General features: G+C 47.5%; 1 protein-coding gene across 2 annotated transcripts; it reads left to right on the top strand.

Annotated features, from left to right (window-relative positions):
* The first annotated feature begins 647 nt into the window (after nt 1-647).
* Nucleotides 648-23,789, top strand: NANS (N-acetylneuraminate synthase). Of its 2 annotated transcripts, none has more exons than XM_082694954.1 (6): nt 648-914; nt 5,327-5,542; nt 17,868-17,967; nt 19,022-19,176; nt 21,636-21,902; nt 23,559-23,789. In XM_082694954.1, exons 1-6 carry the CDS (start codon nt 783-785, stop codon nt 23,766-23,768), a joined length of 1,080 nt encoding a protein of 359 aa, XP_082551080.1. In that variant the 5' UTR covers nt 648-782; the 3' UTR covers nt 23,769-23,789. The 2 variants fall into 2 exon arrangements, with proteins under 2 accessions (XP_082551080.1, XP_082551081.1); XM_082694955.1 differs by lacking the exon at nt 648-914 and adding an exon at nt 2,508-2,613.
* The last annotated feature ends 1,117 nt before the right edge of the window (nt 23,790-24,906 follow it).

Consider the following 24,906-nt stretch of genomic DNA (forward strand, 5'->3'; position numbering starts at 1 on the left):
TTGGCCAGCAGCTTCCTGATCCCCAAATCTGCTGGTGTCTTTGTTGTTATTCTCCTGGACTACTTTAGGCTTTTGATCCTGTGGGTCTCCCTGCCTTAGGACCACCCTGGTTCTGTCACCTGCTCTAGTCTCTTTTCCATTCCTGCTGAGGCAGCGGCCCAAGCTCATTCCTCGCTGCTCATCCACGCTGTTCATCCGCTTACTGTGAAACCTTACTACAGGCCAAGCACCGTGATCAGGGTTTTCCATACATCATCTCACGAACCTATATAATTCCCCCATTTCGGAGAAAAGGAAAATAACGTTCAGGAAGACTAAAGACTAACGTATTCACGATCAAGAACCGGTTAGTGGCAGCACCTGTGCTCAAAGCAGCTCTAATTCCAACTCCCAAATTCATTTTTTCCATTACACCGCAGGGCGCGCTCTCCCCGAGCCCAAGGCAGCCGTCTTCCCCGCTCCATTCCTCTTAGGAGAATGTTGGCTCACAGGTGAAGCAGAGAGGCCGCGACCCCCCGGGCCTCGCTACCAGCCCGGGAACCTGGAGCCCCGCCGAAGAGAACCGAGCTTGATTTCCTCGTCCCGCCGCACCGCCCCGCTCGCGGGAGGCTCCGCCCCTTCCCTCGATTGGCTGGCGGCAGCGAGTTGGGGCCCGCGGATTGGCTGCGCGGCCGCTGACTAACGTGGCGGAGCTGACGTGGCCGGGACGGCGCGTGGTTCCCCACTGGGCCGCGGACGGGACTCGAGGTGGGCGGTGGAGCGCCGAAACGCGACCCGCAGCGATGCCGCTGGAGCTGGAGCTGTGTCCCGGGCGCTGGGTGGGCGGGCAGCACCCGTGCTTCATCATTGCCGAGATCGGCCAGAACCACCAGGGCGACCTAGAAGTGGCCAAGCGCATGATCCGCACGGCCAAGGTGAGGGCAGAGCCCGGGAGGGAAAGGGCGCCGGCCGGGGGCGGGGCGGGGACCGGGGGCGGGGCCGGGGGCGGGGCGGCGGGGAGCCGGGACTGCTGGGCTCTGCTTCTGTCCGTAGCCCGCGTGCGGCCCGACGTCCCGCTCGCCAGTTCCGTTTCTAAATCTCTGGAATCCTGCTCATCCCTCCCCACCCTCCTCACTGGTCCGCGTTCCTGCGGTTGCCGCCCAACCCGACCTTTGCCCCCTCCTGGTGGCAGAATAATCTTCCTTAAACCGAGGTTTGGTCAGGTCGTACCCCTGCCTCACACCTTCACTGGCTCCCCGTTGTCCACGGGTGGAGTTGAAACCCTTGAACATAGCCTTCAGGACCTTAATGACCTGGTTCCTTCCTGCCTGCCATTTTTCGTTTCTGACCTCTTTCAGCGACACTGAGTTACTTCCAGCGAGTTCTGAAGCACCTGGAAGTTGCTTTTCATTTGGCATTGCTTGTGTTTGGAAAGTGAGACAGTTAAAATGCCAGGGCTCTGGGTTCAAATTCAGCGGCCACCACTTACCAGCTGTGTGAACGTGGGCCGGCTGCTAAACCTCTGCGAGCCTCAGTTTCATCATTTGAAGGTCGGGTTGATAATAGTACTTACCTCAGAGTTGTAAGGCTCAAATGGGATGATTTATTTAAAGCTCTAAGCACAGTACTTGCTGAGGACTCAATAAATGTTAGCTATTAGCAGTAGGAGGTTTAGGAATATTCAGTGCTCCGTCTTGGCAAATTTCTATTCCTGTACAGGTCTACTTGGATGCTTTTTCCAATCCTTCCCCACAAGGCTGGCTCTCATCTATCTCTCCTCAAGTTGCATTGTCACTGTCCACGCTTCTTGCTCTCTCTCTTCTGGTTCACTCCGTCCTTTTTCCCCCGCTTCCCTTTCCTGAAAGCTGTTCCCCTGTCATCAGTGTGATTAGGTATTTATCTTGTTCTTCTTTCAGGACTAACTTGCTTTTTTGGAAGCCTACTGAATCATAAAAAAATACTTTTAAAGAGTGACAGCTGCACTAAATGGACCAAATGTTTTATTTATTTATGAAAAGATTTTATTTATTTATTTGGCAGACAGAGATCACAAGTAGGCAGAGAAGCAGGCAGAGGGAGAGGGAGAAGCAGGCTCTCTGCTGAGCAGAGAGCCTGATGCAGGGCTCCATCCCAGGACTCTGGGATCATGACCCAAGCTGAAAGCAGAGGCTTTAACCCACTGAGCCACCCAGGTGCCCCGGACCAAATGTTTTAAATGCACCATCTCACTTCATTCCTACAACACAACATGGTGGATTCTATTGGTTTCATTTTAAAGGCTCAGAGAAGTGACTTGTCCAAGGGCACATAGTAAATACTGGAATTCATAGCTTTGCTCCTAACCAGAGGGTGCTAGCCTTTGTGCTGTAACATTGTTTCTAGGGGGGAAATTCCTGCTCATAATTTAGGGAACAACCTGTTCGCGGAGGTGTGACCTCTGAATGCTGAGGTTGTAAAAACACCCAGAGATTTTGAAGCCATAGAAACAAAGCTTTTTTTTTTCTTTTTCTCTTAATTTTGGAGGTTGCTTCTGGGGCGAGGAGAGGAGAATGAAGAGGTTGAGCCTGTGGTAGAGTGGAAGGAACAGTGGACTGGTGTGAAGATGCCATTTGTCGGCTGAATAATCTTGGGCAGGTGACTTTTCCTCACTAGGCTTCAGTTTCATTTATTTTAAAATGTGTGTGTTTGTTTTTTAAACTTAAAGTAGTGGAATCTTGTGAAATCCTTGTATTTTAGGATTTTTAAAAAAGTCTTTGTTGCCAGATAAAGTCATATTCGTACGTTTAGTTACCCAGAGTAACTCATGCAATGAAATCAATCTATTTGCAGTGTTAAAAGTTGAGCTCTTTCAATTATTTTTATTTTCTTACAACAAAATATATTAATATATATAAGTTATAAATTTACAATTTATATATATACATACATATATATATACAATTTATAAATATACAATTAAAGATTTACTAGCTGAATATAACTTTTAATTTCCAAATTTTGCAGCAAAGGGAGCATCACAGCTTGGCCCATCCTGGAGTTTTGCTGCTTTTGTTTTGTTTTGGGTTTTTTGGCCAGGAGAGAATCAATAAAAACTTGACCACAATCATCGTTGTAGTAAAACAGAGACAGTGGGGGCGCCTGGGTGGCTCAGTGGGTTAGGCCGCTGCCTTCGGCTCAGGTCATGATCTCAGGGTCCTGGGATCGAGTCCCGCATCGGGCTCTCTGCTCAGCAGGGAGCCTGCTTCCTTCTCTCTCTCTCTCTGCCTGCCTCTCCGTCTACTTGTGATTTCTCTCTGTCAAATAAATAAATAAAATCTTAAAAAAAAAAAAAACAACACAGAGACAGTGATTGTGTTTTCTGAACCATAGAATTAAACAGAGAGATCACTCAGTTTTAGGAAAGAAGAGGACGAACCCGTTCTTCTCTCCGAACAACTGCTATCAGGTGGAATATAGTTGAAATTTATCTGACCTCTTGTCTTTACTAGTTTCTGCTGCTTCACTTTTATCTTCTTCCTGTAAATGAAAGGTTCACCCAGAGCGGACAGTCTCTTTCACTCCTTGAGATGGAGCTCAGAAGTAAAGGGAGTGGGAAGCAACGCCCCGAGACACACTTCCTTAAACACCCCCCCTCCCCACCCCCTCCTTGGTTTGCTGGAGGCCTGGCTGTAGCAGCGTCTGGGTGGCAGTCATGGGCCAGGAGACACGTGCTCTGCAGCCTTAGCAAAGTGATCTGTCCAGCTCTGCCAGAGACTGTGCAATGTTGCTCGGGTTACTCCGGGCCTGGGGATCTTCCTCTAAACAATGAGAACTCTGTTGCCCAAGGTCACTTCCCGTTCTCATGTTTTTCAGACTTTCTTGACCATGCCATATTGTGGCCTTTCCAGGAGAGGGGGCAGCACTGTTAGCACAGGTATTTCTGGAAGTGAGGCGCTAAAAAAGCATGCTAAAAAGCAGCATGAATCACTCTGTCTACAGAAATGTCAGTGAACTGGAGACTTTTCCTTCGTATTTCTTTTTTTCTTTTTTTTTAAAGATTTTATTTATTTATTTGACAGATCACAAGTAGGCAGAGAGGCAGGCAGAGAGCGAGAGGAGAAAGCAGGCTCCCTGCTGAGCAGAGAGCTCGATGTGGGGCTCGATCCCAGGACCCTGGGATCATGACCTGAGCTGAAGGCAGAGGCTTTAACCTACTGGGCCACCCAGGTGCCCCTTCTCCGTATTTCTATTGACTGGTTTTTATTTTTATTTTTTTTTAAATATTTTATTTATTTATTTGACAGAGAGAGATCACAAGTAGGCAGAGAGGCAGGCAGAGAGAGAGGAAGGGAAGCAGTCTCCCCACTGAGCAGAGAGCCCAATGTGGGACTCGATCCCAGGACCCTGAGATCATGACCTGAGCCGAAGGCAGCGGCTTAACCCACTGAGCCACCCAGGCACCCCTATTGACTGGTTTTTAAAAGCAGTTGTGAGAGATCGGGGGCTGACTGGCAATAGAATTAGAGCTTTTATAGCTGGAAAATCCAACTTTCATGTTATAGTTTCTGTTCAGTAAGGCCTGGGCCTATCTAAGTCCTTGTTTTTGTCCTTTTTGCCCCAGAATCTCTTGTTCAACTAAGATGCCATGCAGAAAAGCACTAGTGTGGAACAGCTAAAGCAGAGTTGTTTGTTTCCTGGCCCATGAGGGGCTCCTCTGAGCTGCTCCAGGTCCTGGAGTGAGCCCAGAGCAGCTGTTGATGGAGATGGAAATGCTGAGTCCTGAAAGCGGGACTGACTTATCCAGGCAGGAGTGAGAGTCACATCCTGACTTCCCCTCAGTTCTGGTCCAGTGCTCATTTTGTTGTCCTCTGCGGAGTTACCCAACTTAAAAGTCTTCCTTAGCTGTTTAATTATTTTTAATATAAAATAAACTGAAAAAAAAATCACTTTTTTTTTTCCCTCTTTGCATTTTAAGGGGGGACAGGAGGGGAAGGCCCCATTCCCAGCCTTCTCTTCCTTTGAGACTTTGCTTCTCCTTTTCCTCTGTCAGTCAACCTTATTTTTTTTTTTTTAAGATTTTATTTATTTATTTGACAGAGAGAAATCACAAGTACACTGAGAGGCAGGCAGAGAGAGAGAGAGAAGGAAGCAGGCTCCCTGCTGAGCAGAGAGCCCGATGCGGGACTCGATCCCAGGACCCTGAGATCATGACCTGAGCCGAAGGCAGCGGCTTAACCCACTGAGCCACCCAGGCGCCCCAGTCAACCTTATGTTTAAAGATACTGATGTCAGAGCTGTTGCCCTAGCATTTCCCTTTTCTCTGAGAATCCACGACAGGCCACTGAAAGGAGCCTGTTGTGTGTTGCAGGAGTGTGGGGCCGATTGTGCCAAGTTCCAGAAGAGTGAGTTGGAGTACAAGTTTAATCGGAAAGCCTTGGAGAGGCCCTATACGTCCAAGCATTCCTGGGGGAAGACGTATGGGGAGCACAAGCGCCACCTGGAGTTCAGCCATGCCCAGTACAAGGAGCTGCAGAGATATGCCCAGGAGATCGGCATCTTCTTCACCGCCTCAGGCATGGATGAGGTGAGCCCTTGGTGTTGCTCTGTCCTTTGCTAGGCCTGGAGTCAACTCCAGCCATTGCTTATTTGAGCCTTTTTTGTGCTTTCTAGATTTAGCGTTCCCGATCACATAAACCGTATCAATTCCCAACTGAATGGGAGGCCAGGAGAGGCAGAGGCCCAGTGGGATTTTGTGGGCGGAGTACCAGAAGTTTCTAAACAAGTTGTCTTTGGGAGTAGGGGGCAGCCACACTGGCATCCCCGAGTCCCTCAAGCTTCTGGGAGACCCCTGCCGGAGCAGTTTTCTCCCAGTGGAAAGTGGCCTGGACTAGGTATCAGGAATCCTCCCTTCTGACAGGGTTCAACCTATTGCTGCGTGGCCTTGGCAGATTTGGGTGGGGGGCACTGGTAGGCATCCTGAGTGGTTCACAGAATGGTCATGCTGGCATTCTGGAAGGGTCCAGCAGGTACCACGTCTCAGGTCCTGTCTGCTCTGTGACCTGCCCCTTTGAGATTTCCTTTGTGTACTCTTTTTCAAATGCAAAAAGTTTAATTGTAAAAATAATAAACATCTTAGAAAGTTTAGAAACAGGAAAAACTAACCCGTAATTGCTATATGGTAGCTCTTTTTATAGATTTAAGTCTTATGTGCATTGCATGATTGCTACATTTGTGAATATTTGGTTCTGTGCACAGAATTTGGTTCTGTGCATGCTTTTCCCATTTAACATTATGCAAGAAGTTTTTACCCATATCTGGGTTTTTCTTTCCAGCTTTACTGAGATATAAGTGACATAAGTCCTCACATCTTTTGCTTTAAGTTCCTTTTTTTCCCCAAAAACTATTATTAATTTTTGAGAGAGATGTACATGGGCTTGAGTGAGTGGGGCCAGCGGCAGAGGGAGAGGAAAGAGAATTGTAAGCAGGCTCCATGGTCAGCTCAGTGCAAAGCCTGATGTGGGGCTTGATCTCAACGAACCTGAGGTCATGACCTGAGCTGAATGCAAGAGTCCATTGCCCAACTCACTGAGCCACCCAGACGCCCTGTTCTTAAAGTTTTTCATAACAGTGTGATACTTTTTTTAAAAAAAATTTTAAAATGTATTTATTTATTTGAGAGAGAGAATATGTTTGAGGATGAGGGAATCTGGGGGGGGGGGGGGAGCAGAGAGAGAGAAACTTATGGAGACTCTGTGTTGAATGCAGACCTGACTTGGGGCTTGGTCTCACTAGCCAAGATCATGAGTCAAAACCCAGAGTCAGATGCTTAACTGACTGCAGCACCCAGGTGCCCCAGCAATGTAATTAATCTTTTGAGGATTTATAATGTAACTATTTCTCTACTTGTGTACATTGCAGGTTACTCTGGGGTTTTTTTGTGCTTCTAACTTATGCTGAGATGAACATCATTTTTCTTTGTTCTGTGTTGTTTCTTTAGAGTGGCTTTGCAGAAATTGATCATTAGATGAAACCTAGGAGCATTTATATGGCTCTTGAAACTTTTGGAATACTTTTGGTCAGTCAGAGTAGTTGAATCGATTCCAGTTCATTCTGTAGGCCTCCCTGACCATTTGTGTCCCTGTTCCAATCCCAGAATATGTTATAAACAGTTGAAAGGAAACATAAATCGAGTCTGGGCTGTTGGTCACCTAGGCTGTTGGTGGTTTTAACAGGGGCAGGGAGGCAGAGAACCTAGGCATCTTGGGGAAATGACAAGTCCAGGCCTCAGTTCTGTGGACAGATTCATCCCTTAATTTACAGCTTTCATAAGCCTGGCAGTCTTCAGACCCAGTTGTGCATTTGATGATCATAATTTCCTACTTTTGAATTATGACTTACAGAGCATCTTTCCTTACAGGAAATATATTTTATCCCTACTGTGCCCCACTTTGCAGATGAAGATATGGAGGCTCAGAGGGGTTGGGAAATTTGTACAAAGTCACACGTGCAGGAAATGGGTCTCGAAGGTGCAGTGTGCTTTCCCTGGTCCTTCAGCTCTGCCTGGGCATCAGTCCAGGTGTGTGTGGCTTCGTGGAGCTTAGTGGAGCCTTGGGCTTCCACCTTGCTCTTTATTGCCTTGAAGTGGGTGGAGAGCCTCTGGGCCTAAGAGCTGCTCTGGGGACCAGGAGACAGATTTTTTGAGGAAAGTGTTCCTGAAGAGGTGGCTGGGCTTTTTTCTGATCCCAGCTTAACACTTCCTCAGGGAATTCCTCCTGTTCCCCAGCTTGGTTCAGACCCCTCCTGTTTTGGTCTCTCGTTACTTGAGTAATGGTGTGTTAACCCTCCCATTTCCATCCCAGACTGCTAGCTGAATGGAGGCATCTCTGGGGCCTGGCCTGTAGTTGGTGGTTGGGAGACATTTGTTGGAGGAATAAACGAAGGAGCCAAACAAAAGAGAGGGTTAGTGGTTTTTATCAGATTCTTATAGGATCTGAAAATCAAAAAAGTTTAAGCAGGAAAGAGCATGTGCTTTAAGATCTGAAAGACTTGGGTGTTGTTTTTGGTTCTACTATTAACTGACATTTTTTGCGTATTTATGATGTACCATGTTCTCTGCTAGATATTTTATGACTTTTTTTTTTTTTTTTTAGATTTTATTTATTTATTTGACAGAGAGAGATCGTAAGTAGACAGAGAGGCAGGCAGAGAGAGAGAGGAGGAAGCAGGCTCCCTGCTGAGCAGAGAGCCCGATGCGGGGCTCGATCCCAGGGTCCTGGGATCATGACCTGAGCCGAAGGCAGCGGCTTAACCACTGAGCCACACAGGTGCCCCTGTTCTCTGCTAGATATTTTAAACATCACAACTCATTCACTCTTCTTAACAACCTCTTCAAATAGCACAGTTCTCCCCATTTCACAGGGAGAGTGTCCGTAGTCACTAATTAGCTAACCGCCCCCCCACCCCCCACCTGAACACACTCTTCTTTCATCTCCCTGGGCCTGTTTCCTCTTAGGGAAATGGCAAGGCATTGATTAAGAGACCTCACCCGCAGGCTTGTCTTCTGAAGCGGATGAGACCGTATACATGAAGCACATGTCTCAAGATGGGACCCTGTCTGTGTGTTCCCTGTGGACCCAGATCCTGGCCCTTAGTACCTCCTGATCTTAGTACTTCCTGATCTTGGTACATGCTTAGTGCCTCGGAAGGAAGGTCACACCTAGAAAGTGGCATTTGTTTTCATTTTGTACTTGTGTCATATACTGTGGGTTCACAGCAATTTGGGATTGCTCCCTGGCAATCCTCTAGAACTCAAGCACTCAGACAGCCAAACCTTCATCCTCAGAGGGCAGATTTGGGTTAAGGAAACTACCAATCCTTCTTGTGCTGAGTGTGAAACTTTGGGTCCCATTGGCTTAGTAATGAGTCAGTAACAAGACATTCCTTTCTTTCAAAAGAAATGAAATCTTAAAAAGAAAAAAGAAAGAAAGAAATGAAATACTGCCATTTGCGACGCCGTGGATGGAACTAGAAGTATTATGCTTAGTGAAATAAGTCAATAAGAGAAAGACAATTATCATACACTCTCCCTGATATGAGGAGGTTGAGAGGCAATATAGAGGGTTTGGGGGATAGGAAAGGAATAAATGGAACAAGATGGGATGGAAAGGCAAACAAACCATAAAAGAGACTCCTAATCTCACAAAACAAACTGAGGGTTGCCAAGGAGAGAGGGGTAGGGAGAGGGTGGTTGGGTTATGGACATGGGGGAAGGTATGTGCTATGGTGAGTGCTGTGAATTGTAAACCTGGGGCTAATAATACATCATATGTTAATAAAAAAAGTTAAAAAAAAAAAAAAGACAGGACTGCAAAGCTCTGGAATGAATTTCCAAAGATTATGGCAGTGTTCTGGGTCTCTAGTGTTGTCTTTGCATACAGCCTTTCCCAGAGGAATGAATTTGAGAAGCACTCTCATTTAGAGGACTAAGTCCTAACCTGTTTGTTAAAAATAGTCTCGAATGGGGCGCCTGGGCGGCTCAGTGTGTTCTTTTAAAAAAATTAGTCTTAGGGCACCTGGGTGGCTCAGTCAGTTAAGCATCTGACTCTTGATTTTGGCTCAGGTCATGATCTCAGGGTTGTGAGATTGAGCCCTCCATCGGGCTCCACATTTATAGGGAGTCTGCTTGAGATTCTCTCCCTCTTCCTCTCCCCAGCTTGCATGTGATGCACTTTCTCTCTTTATTAGAGAGAGCACACGCTCTCATTCTTTATTTGAGAGAGAGAAAGGGAGAGCAGAGTGAGCGAGCGAGAACATGAGTGGGGCAGAGGCAGAAGGAGCAGGCTCCCCACTGAGCAGGGAGCCCATTGCAGGGCTCTGTCCTGTAACCCCAGGAGCATGACCTGAGCCAAAGGCAAATGCTTAACCGACTGAGCCACCCAGGTGCCCCAAATAAGTAAATCCTTAAAAAATAAAAAAAATAATAAAAATCATCAACCTTGGTGGTGTTACTCCCTGACCCTCCACCGCATTGTCGCTTCCCCAGGGCAGTTTTACTAAAACCTGACCAAAGGGGAAGTGGAAGAATGGTCACGTGGGAATTCTATGGCAGTGACACCTGAAAGCAACAATAACAAATGAGAGTAATGGGAAGAGTATGACAGTGGTTCTCAAAGTGTGGTCCAGGAACCCCGGGGGGGTCAGGATGCCTTTCAGAAGGTCTACCAGGTCCACACTGTTTTCACAGTGATATTCAAATGTGATTTACCTTCTTCACTGTCATTCTCTCCCAAGTGTATAGTGTTGTTTTCCAGAGGGTGTGTGGTGTGTGATGATGTCATTCCCCTGGCAGTGGCTACAGAAAGGTGTGCTTCATGCTCTTTTATTTTAGTAACAACTCCTTTCACAGACCACACAATTCACCAATTACAGTTTACCATTTAGTTGATTTTAGTATTTTCAGAGTTGTGGTGGCCTTCACCAGGGCGGACTTCTGCGCATTTTTATTGTGTACCCATTTACAGTCCTTTCTCAGTCCCCTTGTTTCCCTCTGCCCAGGGCAGCCTCTCACTGCTTCCTGTCTCAGCACATTTGCCCTTTCCGGACGTTACCGGTAAACAGAATGAGACAGCCTGTGGTCCTGTGTTTCTGGCCTCTTCCACGCAGTGATGTGTTCGGGGTCTGTCTGTGTTGCTCATGTGCCTCGCTCCTGGCTATGGCTGAGTAACGGTCTCGAGCACAGAGAGACTGGGTGTTACTTACCCGCTTATCAGTCGGTAGACATTGGGATCGTTTCCACTTTTTGCCTAGCAGGAATAATGCTTCTATGAACGTTCAGGTACAGGTTTTGCACGGGCATGTTTTTACTCTCTTGGGCATACGTGGTAACTCTGTGTTTAACTTTGGAGCAGTTGCCAGACTGTTTTCTAAAATGGCTGCACCTAGTTTCTAATCCTTCCAGCAGTGTAGGAGCATCTGGGTTTCTCCACGTCCTCACCAACCATTTGTGAAGAATCTGACTTTCTGATCCTAGATGTCCTAGCAAGTGCGAAATGGCATCTCATCGTGGTTTTGACTCCTATTCCCTGACGTTGAGCACCTTTGCATGTGCTTATTGGCCATTTGTATACCTTCTTTGGAAGAATGTCTGTCACATCCTTTGTCAATTTTTTTTTTAAAGATTTTATTTCTTTGACAGAGATCACAATTAGGCAGAGAGGCAGGCAGAGAGAGAGGAGGAAGCAGGCTCCCCACCGAGTGGGGAACCCAGTACGGAACTCGATCCCAGGACCCTGGGATCATGACCTGAGCCGAAGGCAGAGGCTTTAACCCACTGAGCCACCCGGGCACCCACATCCTTTGGCAATTTTTAATTGGGTTATCTATCTTTATATATTCTGGATATGATTCCCTAGTCAGGCATTGGTTTGCAGAAATGGTTCCCATTCTTCTGGGTTGTCTTTTCATGTTTTGATGGTATTCTTGCAAGCACAAACATCTTCAGTTTTAATGATGTCCAATTTATGTTTTTTCTTTTGTGCTTGTCTATTCTAAAATTTCTCAGTTTTAGGGGCGCCTGAGTGGCACAGTTAAGTGTCCGACTTGGTTTTGGCTCACGTCGTGACCTCAGGGTTGTGAGATTGAGCCCTGCATTGGGTTCCTTGCTCAGCTCTGAGTCTGCTTGAGATTCTCTCTCCCTCTCCCTCTGCCCTCCTGCTCATGCTTTCTCTCTCTCTCTCTCAAATAAATAAATAAATAAATAAAATATTTTTAAAAATTTCTCCATTTTAAACCACAATGTGGTATTGCTACAGAGCTATCAGTCTGGTAAAACAAAGTGACAATCACACCAAAAGGTTGTAAGGATGTGGAGAAAATGGAGCATTCCTAGGCTGCTGGTGGGACTGCAGAAAGGTGTAATCACTCTGGAATATATAGTACTCTCCTTTTTATAAACATACCTTATTTTAATATAGTTCACATGTGGTGTTCTATCACAATTTACTCAGTGTCCTGGTAGTTTCTTGTAAGCTGGACAACACATGAAAATATTTTGCATCTGTGTGTGGGGATGGATGTTAACTGAACTTTTTTTGGTAGTCATTTCACAGCGTGTGTATATCAAATCATTTTGTACACCCAAAACTAATACACTGTTATGTGTCAATTATAGCTCCGTAAAAAATAACCATTTATTGCATACCTAAAAAAACACAAACTAGACATGCTTAACGCGTAGCCCACCAGGTGTCATTTGATAATTTAAAATTCATACAAAACCTTATCCACACATGTCCACGACAACTTCACCTGTAATAGCTCCCAGACTAGAACAACCCAGAGAGTTCTCTAGCAGGGGAGCAGTTCCAGCCATAAAAAGCAATGAACTGCTGATAAGTGCTGCAGCTTGGATGGCTCTCCAGGGTATTACATGGAGTGAAAAAGCCAGTCTCAAAAGGTTACATACTATATCGTTGAGTGTATGTAGCAAATGGCAAAGTTACAGAGTTGGAGAACAGATGAGCAGTTGTCAGTGGTTAGGGAGGGGAAAGGAGGCGAGTGGATGTGGCCAGAAAGCCTTGGAATGATGGCACAGTTTTGAATGTGACTCTGGTGGTTGAGTCTGTGCACACGGTCAGGCTGCATAGAATTAGATGCACGCCCGCACAGATGAATACTTGTAGAAATCGTGACATCTAATCCGATCAGTAGACCCCGTCAATGTCACTTTTCCAGTTGTGATTTTGTACTCTGGTTTTGTAAGGTGTCACTATAGGGGGACCTCTGTGAAGGGTTCAGAGGATCTTCTCTGTATTATTTCTTACAGCTTCATGTCAAGCTATCATTATTTCAAAATAAAAAATTTAAAAAGCCCCAAATACCTTAGTTTTAATTCTGTAAATGGATAGAACCTACATGAGCAAAAACCCTGTAGAGTCCGTAGTCATTTTTTTTTTGAATAAACAAATCTTTAGATACATTTATTTACAGGAAATTCTTACACTGAAATGAAATCATTTATTTGTAATATATTCTCAGTGGTTTTAGAATTTATAAAATATTTTCCAAAATGAAAGCCACTTAAAAATTTATCACTCTTACCAATGTTCTCATGGTATATATATTCATAATTTTTCTTCATCATATGATTTACCAGGAAGATACAAAGTAGATGTCTACAAAGTAACATCCCAACTTTGTATGTGCCTGTGTCAATTTAAGCACTTGTTACTATACATGTAGTCAGGCTATTTTTTTTTTTTAATTTCTTTTCAGTGTAACAGTATTCATTGTTTTTGTACCACACCCAGTGTTCCAAGCGTCCTTAAGTCATTTTTAAGAGTGCCAAATCTTGGGGAGCCCCATGCTGAAAGGTGCACACCCAGGTTTCACAGTTGAGCCTGCAGACTCCCGGGGTCTAATTCCAAGTTTGAATATGCTTCTGCTTCTCATCCCTGGTGGGTCCAGGTGGAGGTCATTCAGCCTCTTTGTGCTTCTGTGCAAAAGCACAGTTAGTACCTGAACCCATCTTGCAAGGTTGTTGTGGGGATTATCTGTGATTATTGACATAAAGCATAGCACACAGCCATCGCTGAGCAGATGTTAGCTACAGTTAAGGAGGGCAACCCAGGCTGAGCGTCAGGACATCTGGCTGGCTTCTTGCCCTGACTCTGCTCTGAGCTGATCTCAGTGTGAGCCTAGCGAGCCCCTTCCCTCTCTGGGCCTCTGTTTCCTTTTGTGTGTGAATAAGCTGCTGTCCACAGGCTCTCCCAGCTCTGATGCAGACCCAGGGAAGTTAGGACGAAGGCCACTTACTTGCACCTGGTATGAGGGCTTTCCTTTTCAGCCCACGCTGCCAGGTGCCTCAGCTGCCGGATGTGGCCTCTGAAGGAGAGAGGGCACCTCCTGGCATCGTGTCCTTAGGAAAGGTCACTTGTTCATGTCATTCACTCCCAGGTGGCTGAGGCAGAAGCAGGAGCAGCTGGGAGATGGAGAAGAGCCCGGGTGTTGGTGGTCGGGGTCTGCCTCTCAGCCTTACCCTTCGGCTCCTTTCCCTCTGCTCCCCAGGAAAGCCCTGCTGTGTGGTGTGGGCGACACGGGCTCTGTGGCCACACGCTCTGAGTTCAGGTTCTGGTGCTCACCCTTTGTGAGCTCAGGCTTATCGTGTAACCTTTTTTGAGCCCCTTTTTTGTGCCATCTGCCAAGACAGGGTGATAAGATGCCCAGCCCCCATGGCTGTGGCGAGTGGTCAGGCGTTCTGTTACTGAGAGTCCTTTGAAGTTGTTTTGCTTCACGCTATCTGGACAGGGCGGTATCTGTGCCCCGGAATGCCATGCTTCCCAAGTGTCCTCCAGGCTGACCCAGGCATAGGTAATGAGGGGACCTGCATTCTTTTTTTTCTTTTCTTTTTTTTTAATCTGATGAGACACAGCAAGAGAGGGAACACAAGCAGGGTGAGTGGGAGAGGGAGAAGCAGGTTTGACCTGAGTGGAAGGCAGACGCTTAACAATGGAGCCAACCAGGCGCCCCGGAGATGCATTCTTAAGAGCCTTACAAGAGTTAATTCGCTGGCCAGGTCCCTTTTCTGAACCAGCATGTCCTGTCTGCCTGGCTGTAAGAAGTGGGTTAGTCACTTGTTCTGTGTGTACCTGGCAGGTGGCGCCGGGTATTTAGCCCTGACTTCCTTGTGGGCAGTAGCCAGTTATCAAGTGCCTCGTTTCTCCTCTCAGTGGTATTCCTCATATGCTGAGGGAAGGTTTCAGTGAGGTGGGATTTTATCAAGGCTAACATAATTACCAGAGCCCTGGTCAGAGCTGCTGAGAGACACATGGAACGGGACTGAAATGAACAGAGTTCCTTAGGTCTAAATGGAGAGTTCTCTTGAGAAAGCCAGTAGAGGCCACAACCGTCGAGATGGCTCCTGAAGGATATGCTGCCCTCGCACACAAGTGTCCTGTCCTAGCAGAGCTGGGTACCCCAGAGAGAGGTACCCCCTTTCCTCCCTTCTCCTTTCCTTTGCTACCCCGCTAGCAGAGCACCCTCTACCCAAGCCGTGGTGTGCTCTGACAGGGCCACTGGGACTGTCCCTGTACTTCCCCCTTCCTCATTCCCTCATGCTGGGCAGCTCTCCAGCACCCTCTCTTCTCCCCGGCTCATTGCTGTGGGCTTTGCCCCTTTTCCACAGGATCTCAAATGCTGAGGGGTGGGGAAGGGGCTTTAGAAAATTCCCAGTTCCTCTTCTTGCTTCTGTTACCCCTCAGATCAGTGGGCCGGGATATGGCAAGGAGGTTCTGTGGACACGCGTTGTCCATCCTCATTAATTAGTAATTACTACCAATTAATTATTAGTAATGAAGCCTCTCCCCCACCCCTTTCCCCCTAATAAACAAGGGTTCTGAGTTAAGTGTGGGAAACACTGGGATCTAAAAAAAAAAAAAAAAAAAAGGCTAGACAACTGTATTTATTGGGACCCTGTAAGAGGGAGCTCTGGCAATGCAGCATTTTCCGGAACCAGGTTGTTGGTGGGACCCTCTCCTGCGAGTGTAAACCAGTGGATTCTCGAGACTGAAAGCCTTTGTGCTGGGGGGTGGGAGGTAGGAGAATGGTGAGGCTGCCTGGCTGCACGGTACTCCTACATGGAAAAGGGATGGGCAGCGGGGTGGGGAAGCTGGGGAGTCCATGGAGAACGGGGATGCCACCAGTGTTGACCCAGCCTGAGGGGCCCTGGGCTCGGCACTACAGCCTAGGAATCTGCCCCATTACTGCAGTTGGCACCCTCTGCAGCGATTAATCCAAAGCGGCAGTGTTCGGAATGGCCGCTAGGTGGGGCTGGTTCTCCAGAGGACTGCGAACACACCCCTTTCCCTTAAGAGATGAATGGGCCCCCTCTTTCTCGTTTGAAAACTGTAGAATCTGTAGAATTCCGTGCAGATTTTCCAGCCCTCATAGGTGAGCTTCTGCACAGTGTTTCTCCTGCGTTTGGTCCCTCCTTCCTCCTGCTGCAAGAGGCTCCAGCTGCCTCTCCTATTCATGCTGTTGGGGACTTTATCATCATGAGCCCTACTCTCTGGAGTTGTACATTGTAAGGAAGAAAACTTAGCATAGGGTTTTCCCTCTTGCGGTAGAAAAACACTCTCCATCATCCAGATAGAATGAGAAAAGTGGGAGACGTAGACTTTGTTCAATAAACCCATTAGAAGGGATGTTTTTCACTTCCATTTCAGGGCTGGCTAACAGTATGAGAGATACATAAACAGGAGAGGTGAGAGAGAGCAATTCGGAGGGGACAGGAGAGGTGGGGGAGAAATCCCGCACAGGGAACACCACTCGAACTCCAGCGAAGGCAGCTTAGCAGGCCTGGGAGTAAGGGGCACTCGGGCCACACTGGCTGGTGTCTCTTGGACCCAGGGATTTGTGAACTGCCTGTGAATTGTTCACTGGCTCATTACGCACTGAGTATGGCTCTCCTGCAGCTCTGACCTTCATGCTAGAGGATTTACATGGAAGGAAAGTGGGTTTCTCTGAGTGTAGCCAGTGATTGGAGTAGCTTATCACCTGCGGGCAAGGTGGAAGGAAGCTCGGGCAGCCTCGGGTTGATGTAAAGAGCCTGACGGTGGAATTGCCACTGCTGTGCCCTCTAGGTTTCCAGCCCTAGCTCCTTACGAAATAGGATTCACGGAGCAGCAGTGGTAGTATTACCCAGAAACTTAAGAGAAACACAGAGCTGCAGGCCCCACCCTAACCCAGCAGCATCAGAATTTGCATTACATTTGAGCAAGATCCCTGGGAGATCATTGTACCACATTCAGGTGTGAGAAGCAAGGATCCAGCCTTCCAAACCTACTTCTGAGACCTGTGTAGCATTTTACAATAGATTGAACTTAGATATTTGGAAGCATTCCGAGACCTTGATTCTCCTAACTTCTGGTATCCAAACTCCAATTAAAAAAAAAAAGTAATAAAAGGCAGTTTTGGGGGGTTTCGTAATTTGATAACAAGTTGAGATTTTACTCTTTAAACTTGTAGCCTACTGATTCTGTTAGCATTTGTTGACACTTAACAATTTCCTGACCCTGAGTCTTACTGACGAACCAGGGTGAAGGTAAAGGACGGTGAAGGGCCCTCGCAGTGATGTTGTGTTGAAAAAAAAAAAAAAAAAAAAAAAAGTGAATGAGGGGCACCTGTGCGGTTCAGTTGATTAAGCATCAGCCTTCAGCTCCGGTCATGATCCTGGAGTCCTGGGATCAAGCCCTGTATCCGGCTCTCTGCTCAGCAGGGAGTCTGCTCCTCCCTCTGCCCCTGCTCTCTCGCTCTCACTCTCTCTCTCTAATAAATAAAATCTTTAAAAAAAAAAAGTGAACGAGGTTTGTTTTTCCTGTGGGCAGCAGGGTTTGAAGGCTGACAGGGGGTTTGATGGGCTTTGCCGGCTGTGGATCACTGGATCAGGGCTGGGCCATAAAATGCTGCATTTTTTCCACTCGTGGCAAGGGTTGAAATGGCTTCCTTTCCTGGCAGTTTGGTTTTGAGTGAAGGGTAAGGCCTTCAAGGGACACTCACTTTCTCACCACCTGGTTTTCTGGACCAAGATTAGGTCATGAGCTCTTTGTGATGAGACCCTGGGCTCCTTGGGAAGGAAGGTCTGGCCTGGGGTCTGATTCTTTTGCAGAGCTAGAAGCCAGTACAGGCCAGCGTGCACTGTTTGTTGGATGAATGGACAGGTTGCTGTGAATGCAGGTTTGCATCTGAATGAAGTGACGGACATAACACACCTGTCCCAGCTTTCCGGTTGTTGTTTTGAGAGTCTCTCTTGCTGGGCAGGAGGAGGGTTTTTTCTGTTTGTGGCTCCTCGCCCCGACCTGAGCATGGTGATTTTGAACAGCAGTGAAAAAGAGCTCCCTCTTTGATTTTTATAGATGGCAGTTGAGTTTCTACATGAGCTGAACGTTCCGTTTTTCAAAGTTGGATCTGGGGACACTAATAATTTTCCTTATCTGGAGAAGACAGCCAAAAAAGGTGAGTGTTTAATTTTTGCCCTAAAATGAAGAAGCCCAAATCTTCCCATTTTTATTCCCTTTGTAGAGCCCACCAGAGGAGTCTCCTGAAGACAGGTGTTAGAAACCTCTTTACACTTAGCATATACTTCTGTTTTTCCATGTGCTGACTTTGGAAGGAAAGACATGAAGGATAAGTTAGTTTTTAAAGAACATTTTATTTATTTATTTTTAATTTTTGTGTTTTAAATAATTAATGTATTTATTTGACAGAGATCACAAGCAGGCAGAAAGGCAGGCAGAGAGAGGGGGAAGCAGGCTCCCCGCAGAGCAGAGAGCCTGATGTGGGGCTTGATCCCAGGATTGTGGGATCATGACCTGAGCCAAAGGCAGAGGTTTTAACCCACTGAGCTATCCAGGTGCCCCAAGAACCTTTTAAATTAAAGATTATTGTTGTACTTGAAATCGAGAATATGGACGCATATAGAAGGCTTCTTAGAGAAAGTTTGACTTTGAGAAATAGTCTGTGCGTACAGTGTAATATCGAACCTCTGCCTGTTTCAGTTTGTAAAGTGGTCTTGCAACATGAATCCTCTCATTTGGTCCTCCTGACAACCCCAGCACTGAAGCAGATTCTAGGATTATCATGCTTTGTACTTAGTTCATAGAGTAGGCACGCGAGATCACACGGCTGGGAGGCGGCTGCTCTGGGCCTCACATACTCCCTTGTGCCCTTGAGTTGGGGGCTGTGCTCCCCCTCACCCTCCCATGCTGGGCAGCCTCTTCATCCAGCGAGATGCTCATCTTTCTCCGAGGATTGTGAAATTCCTCTGCCTCCTGACTTCAGCTCACTTCGCTAAACACTAGTATTGGGGGTGAGGGGAGTCTCCCATTTCCTCAGGGTTGGGGGCAGGAATCCACCAGGCTCCCCTCTCCCCCAACAGTGGCTGGCACAGTGTCTGAGAGATCCCTGTGGAGTTCATTTAGATGATGGGACCAGCAGTTGGGGTGTGCTTGAGGGAGAGTCCCAACTCCCCAAGAGAATGTGCTGATGGTATTGGTGTTGGGTCACTCAGGCCGCCCGATGGTGATCTCCAGCGGGATGCAGTCGATGGACACCATGAAGCAAGTCTATCAGATCGTGAAGCCCCTCAACCCCAACTTCTGCTTCCTTCAGTGCACCAGTGCATACCCGCTGGCCCCCGAGGACGTCAACCTGCGCGTCATTGCGGTGAGCAGGCCGTTGTCTGATTGGGCCACGCCACAGTGGCGTTCCTTGAGCCGAGTACCGTGGGAAAGCTGGGACCTTTCTTGTAGCCAAAATTCTAATCAGTCTTTACCTGCTTCATGTAATTTGAACAGAACCACCTGTGCAGTTAAGAAAACAGGTACATTCTATAGAGGGTGATTGTAAATTAATTTTTCTTAAAAACCAATCTTCATTTTCCCCCTATGAGATTTAAGGAGTGCCTTCTCATAATTGTCTGTATACACTTTCTGCTGTGTGTATTGGTCATCAGAGGTCCCTCGTCTGTCAGTTGCTGCTTCATATCCTTTCTTAGTATGCCATCTCTTTTGTGTGTGTGTGTGTGTGTGTAAAAGAAGATTTAACCATTTTAACCATTTTTAGATGTACCGTTCAGTGGCGTGAAGAACATTCACGTGGCTATGTGACCATCACCCATCTCCAGAACTTTTCCATTTTCCCAGACTGACACTCTGTACACATTAAACACCAAGTCCCCCATTCCTTTCTCCCCCAGCCCCCATCAGCCTCCATTCTGCTTCTGTCTCCATGAATCTGACTCCTCTAGAGGCCTCATCTAAGCAGAATCCCACCATGTGTCCTTGTGTCTGTCTGCGCACATTTACACACCATGTGCAAGGCTCCTCCGTGCTGTACCGTGTGCCAGGATCTCATTCCTTGTTGAGGCCGCATCATATTCCGTTGTGTGTATATACCGCCTGTGATTTGTCTCTCCCTTTGTTGATGGACATTTGGGCTGCTTCTGCCTTTTGACTACTGTGAATAAGGCCAGTAGGGTCACTGGTATGCAAAATACCCATTGGGTTTTCTTCATACTGAGTTGTAGGAGACTGTCTCGAAACTTCTGGCTTCTCCTGCTCTCTGCTCTTGGCCAGCTCTGTTATTTTTTGCCTGTAATTCTGAGCCTCCATGAGGCTCAAGGTGGTTACAGAGACAGCCTTGAGGGAGTTTTCTCTCTCGAAGGATTTCGTCTCCTCCACCTCAGCCATTTCACAGATGGTGAAACCCAGTCCCAGAGGGAAAAGGCCTTACTTGGCTGAGACCTCACAGCAGCTTGGTATCAAAGCTGGGACTGGAATCCCCTGTCTCTTGTTGTCTCGGGCCTCCGCCATTCCTTTCTCCTGGTAGCACCCGAAGCTTAACTTAATTAGAGACATGTATATGTAATTATCCTACACAACCATTGTAGTTATATTAGTGGAATTTTAAATATACACAGGCATATAACCCCAATACTGCAATTCACTAGTTTCCTATTTTGACATTCTGTTCCCCTCCCCCCCATGATAGTCTAAACTTTTGTACATGTTGCTACACAGTTTTCATATTTAACTTAAAAAAAAAAATTAGCCTTTTTTGAAAGCATACACTGCTACCTTTTAACCTAAACGTCTGTCTCTCCCAAGTGGTAGCTTTTTCTCTATTTCTAGCTCATCTCTAAATCATGTCATTTTAAAAATTTAAATGTGACCTTTCTTTAAAAACTCCAACAGCTCTGAAATATGTCCTGTAGAGGCTTAACGTTTTCTGAAATCTCATCCCACAGAGATTACGGTCATCAGCAGTTTGCCTTACGTGACTCCAGATGTTTTCCTTGATTTTCTTTCTCTCTGGATATGGCCCGCCCCCCTTTCCCTTCTGTTCTCACCCAGGATGCCATCATGTCCTGGGGCACAGTGAGGGTCAGCGGCCTGCCCGCCTCCGCCACCTCAGGCCGGCCCACCCATATTCCAGCACTCTGACCCCACAGCCTGCATTCCCTTGTCTGTCACTCACCCTCGGGCCTGGTTTTCAGGGCCTTTGCCACTCAGCTGTCCTACTGATCTTTTTTTAGACCCCATCTGGGTCTTTCTACTACATTTATGCTTTCTGGTCCCCCTCAATGACAAGACCCGCTTGACGAATGTCTTTTGTTTTCTTCAGTGAATTATAGATCACAGATTAGTTAATTATTTAGCATTTCCACCAAAGGTTTGTTTCAAGGTTGGGCCATATATATTATTGACAATGATGTTTGTGCATACAGCATGCTGGCTTTCAGCATCTCAGGCTAATTAAATGTGACAGATGCTTTCTGAATGAGTTTAGGCATTCTGTTGTAGTTCTGTTGTTACTCCTGGTGGCTTGTGCCATGTGAAGCATTCTTAGACTGCATTCTTGCTAACAGTAGCCATTGTTTTGGGAGAATCGCGATGTGCCGAGTGCTTTTCACGCATCTGGAGCAGCCCTGGGCAGGTAGCGGTATTATACCAAGAAGGAGCAGCTCAGAGAGCCTTAGCGTCTTGCCTGTATTTGCACAGACAGTGAGAGGCCCAAATGGGACTCCAGCCTAGATCTGCCTGACTACACTCTGTGCGTAAAGGGTCACAATACTTAACCTTTTTTCTTTCTTTCTTTCTTTCTTTTTTTTTTCTATTTTAAAGGAATATCAGAAACTCTTCCCTGACATTCCCATAGGGTATTCTGGGCATGAAACGGGCATAGCGATATCTGTGGCTGCGGTGGCTCTGGGTGCCAAGGTGCTGGAGCGTCACATCACTTTGGACAAGACCTGGAAGGGGAGCGACCACTCGGCCTCGCTGGAGCCTGCAGAGCTGGCCGAGCTGGTGCGGTCTGTGCGCCTGGTGGAAAGGGCCATGGGCTCCCCGACCAAGCAGCTGCTGCCCTGTGAGATTGCCTGCAACGAGAAGGTGGGTTCTGCATGACCCTGCCCCGCTCCACTGTCCTGGGAGGGGCCGCCATGGGCTTCCCTGCTGCGGGGGTCCGTACTGACCCTCTGAGTCCGGGCTCAGGTTAGCAGTGGGAGAAGCATGTCACTTAAGGGAGTGTTAGCAGTTTCTGCGGCCTTCTAGGGTCCTGCTGTAGTTTCCCACCAAGCCTCTCGAGTCTTTGCCTCCAGGGCTCTAAACTCCAGGAGCTGTAAGTGGGTTCAGGGGGAGCCTCATGAGACGCCTGGCTGGTGAAGTCCTACTCCCTTGGAGTAGGTGAGCCTTGAGAAACCATCGGCCACAGGGGTTCCATGAGGCATCAAGAGAAGGAAGGACCTGTGATACGTTGTTGAGGCATCTGTAAACAGAGGCGACCCTGGATGGGTGGGGCAGTGGGTTGTTGCCAGGGCTGGTGGGGGATGACGCACATCTTCCCCTGGGAGCAGTGTGAGCTGTGCAGCATTGACCTTCAGATGGATGGGATGGTGAGGCCTCGCTGACAGTCTGGGCTTCTTAGAAGCTGTGGCCTAGACCTGCCTTGGCCTCTGTTCCCAGAGCCAGGCGCCCTGGGGCTGCCAGAAGTGCAGGCACTCCTGATCTGCTGTGGTTGTCTGGGGGGAGGCAGAGTCCGAAGCCCAGGCAGGTATGAGGAATGCCGTCATCTTTTATTCTAGTAGGGCCTGATTAAAGATGCCTATGTACCAGGACACAGAAGTCATGGTAAAAAGAAACAAACTGCCTTGCAGAGGAAAACGGGAGGGAATTGCACCAGAATTGACAAGGAGAGTTGAGCCCTTAGTTTGGTTTCGAACCTCCCAGCTCCCTGGGCAAACAGTGACTACAGCAGGGTGGTGCATCATCTGGTAAATCCACTGGTAGAACTTGAGTCCTAGCATGGAATTTTAGAATTGATCCCTTGGCCCTCACATTGAGGATGTCGAGTGATGCAGTGATTTGTTCAAGAACTTTTCTGGACAAGACACAGAAAGGCTGGTCATGAGCTTCTGGTATCCATTAGTCCCTTCACATGCTTGTCTCGCCTGCCCCTTACCCGTCCTCTGAGTAGCAGCATACTCAGCCTTGTGAGCCCTCCATAGTCTCACTTTACTGAGCAGAGTGGCCATGGGCCAGGACCCAGGATCCTGGTTCCCGGCAACTTTGGCCAAGTTATCTGCCCTCTGTGCACCTCCGTTTCCTGTGTTTAAAGTAAGATTGAACTGGATGATGACAAAAGTAATTGTAATTTTCATGGTTCGGAAGCATTCTGTGCTCCAGGTAGATTGCATACATTATCATCGCTAATCCTTATAGTCGTCTGACAAACTGGAGGTGCTGTTAGCTCCCATTTTACAGAGAACCTCCACCACTTAGGTGGCTTGCACGAACCTGAAGGGGATTTGAACCTGGCTCTGTTGGGCTGTGTGCTCTATCCAGAGGCCCCTCCAAGCCTCCTAATTCACCCCACATTGGCCAGGTCCCTGCTGGATGTGAGATGGTCTTCTAGGCACCGAGGGGAGAACAGAATCCCTGCTCCCAGGGTACCTGTGAAGACTGGGGAGGTCAGGGACCTTGGGTATAAAACAACATGAAGCAGTTAATTTCTATGAGGCTGGCACTGAATCTTCATTTTATCCACAGCTGGGCAAGTCCGTGGTGGCCAAAGTGAAAATTCCAGAAGGCACTGTTCTAACATTGGACATGCTCACGGTAAAGGTGGGTGAGCCCAAAGGCTACCCTCCTGAAGACATCTTTAGTCTGGTGGGCAAGAAAGTCCTGGTCACTGTTGAAGAAGACGACACCATCATGGAAGAATGGGTAGAAAATCATGGCAAAAAAATCAAGTCTTAAAATAAAGTGCCATTTTCTGAACTGCCTTGCTGGTACTGTCGGGGGAGATGGGATAGGAGCGGTGGTCCCTCGAAACCTGGCTTCCATCCGCTGCTCCTCCTGATGTACACATGTTGGGGCCAGGCACTGGCAAGCCCATAGGAGGGGTACAAAGAGCAAACATGCTAGTCTCTGCTTCAGGCTGGCTGGCCCAGAAGGGTGGGCGATTTGCTCAGAAGCAAATCACTGTTGTCTATTTGCTGTGTGGATACTGGGAGGAAGGGAGGAGATTGAAATCTGGCTGTACAAGGTCCTCTTCTTTAAGCCTTCATTCATCCTGCCCATAAAGCCAATCCACATGACCTGAAATGTTCCTTCCCTCCAGACCTGTCTTCTCCACTACCCTGATTCCCTCCCTGCCCTGGGACTCTGTACCCAGTGAGCTGCATGGCAGTCACTGGGCATCAAGAGAAGGGATTGGTCAGGCATCTGGTGGGCTGAGAGCTGCTGAGAGCCTGCATATCTCTATGAGCAAAGAGAGGAAAGGACATTCATTCCTCCTCGCCACAATGGGGAGAGCCTGGCGTGTGCCAGGGCCTGCTTTAGGTACAAGGAGACAGCGGTGAATAGCCCACGTTTCTTCACGGAACTTTCACCCAGGTGGGGAGAGAGGCACAGCAGACCATAAGCACCGTAAGTGAATCCCAGGAATTCAGAAGGGGATATGTGCAATGGGGGGAGTAAAAGGGCTGCGTAAGGGAGACGGGGAGTGTGGGCATGGTGCATTTGTAGGGGGACATTTATATATGGTGGTAATGCTGAAATCAGCCCTTCCCTACTCATAATTACGAACCCAGCGAAGGAGAAAGACCCTCTGTTTTACCTTGTACAGCAGCATGAACCTTTCAGAGTCCATGTCAGACTCCCCTTTGTTCTTTTGAACCAATACTGACAAGAACGATTCTTTTCAAATGTATTTCCACATTCCTAATCTTTGTGCATATTTATCTGAGCTTGTCACTCTGGTGGCCTTGTTTGGAAGTGTACACTTGAGTCTCTTTTCAAATGTATATAATTAGCCTCTTGAAGTTTCTTTACTTGTGAGTATAGAGCCTCCCTCCCCTGTGGATCCCAAAGCAGGTTCTGCAGAGGCCCTGAT

The sequence above is a fragment of the Mustela nivalis genome (genome assembly GCF_964662115.1).
Source record: "Mustela nivalis genome assembly, chromosome: 13".
NCBI lineage: Eukaryota > Metazoa > Chordata > Mammalia > Carnivora > Mustelidae > Mustela > Mustela nivalis.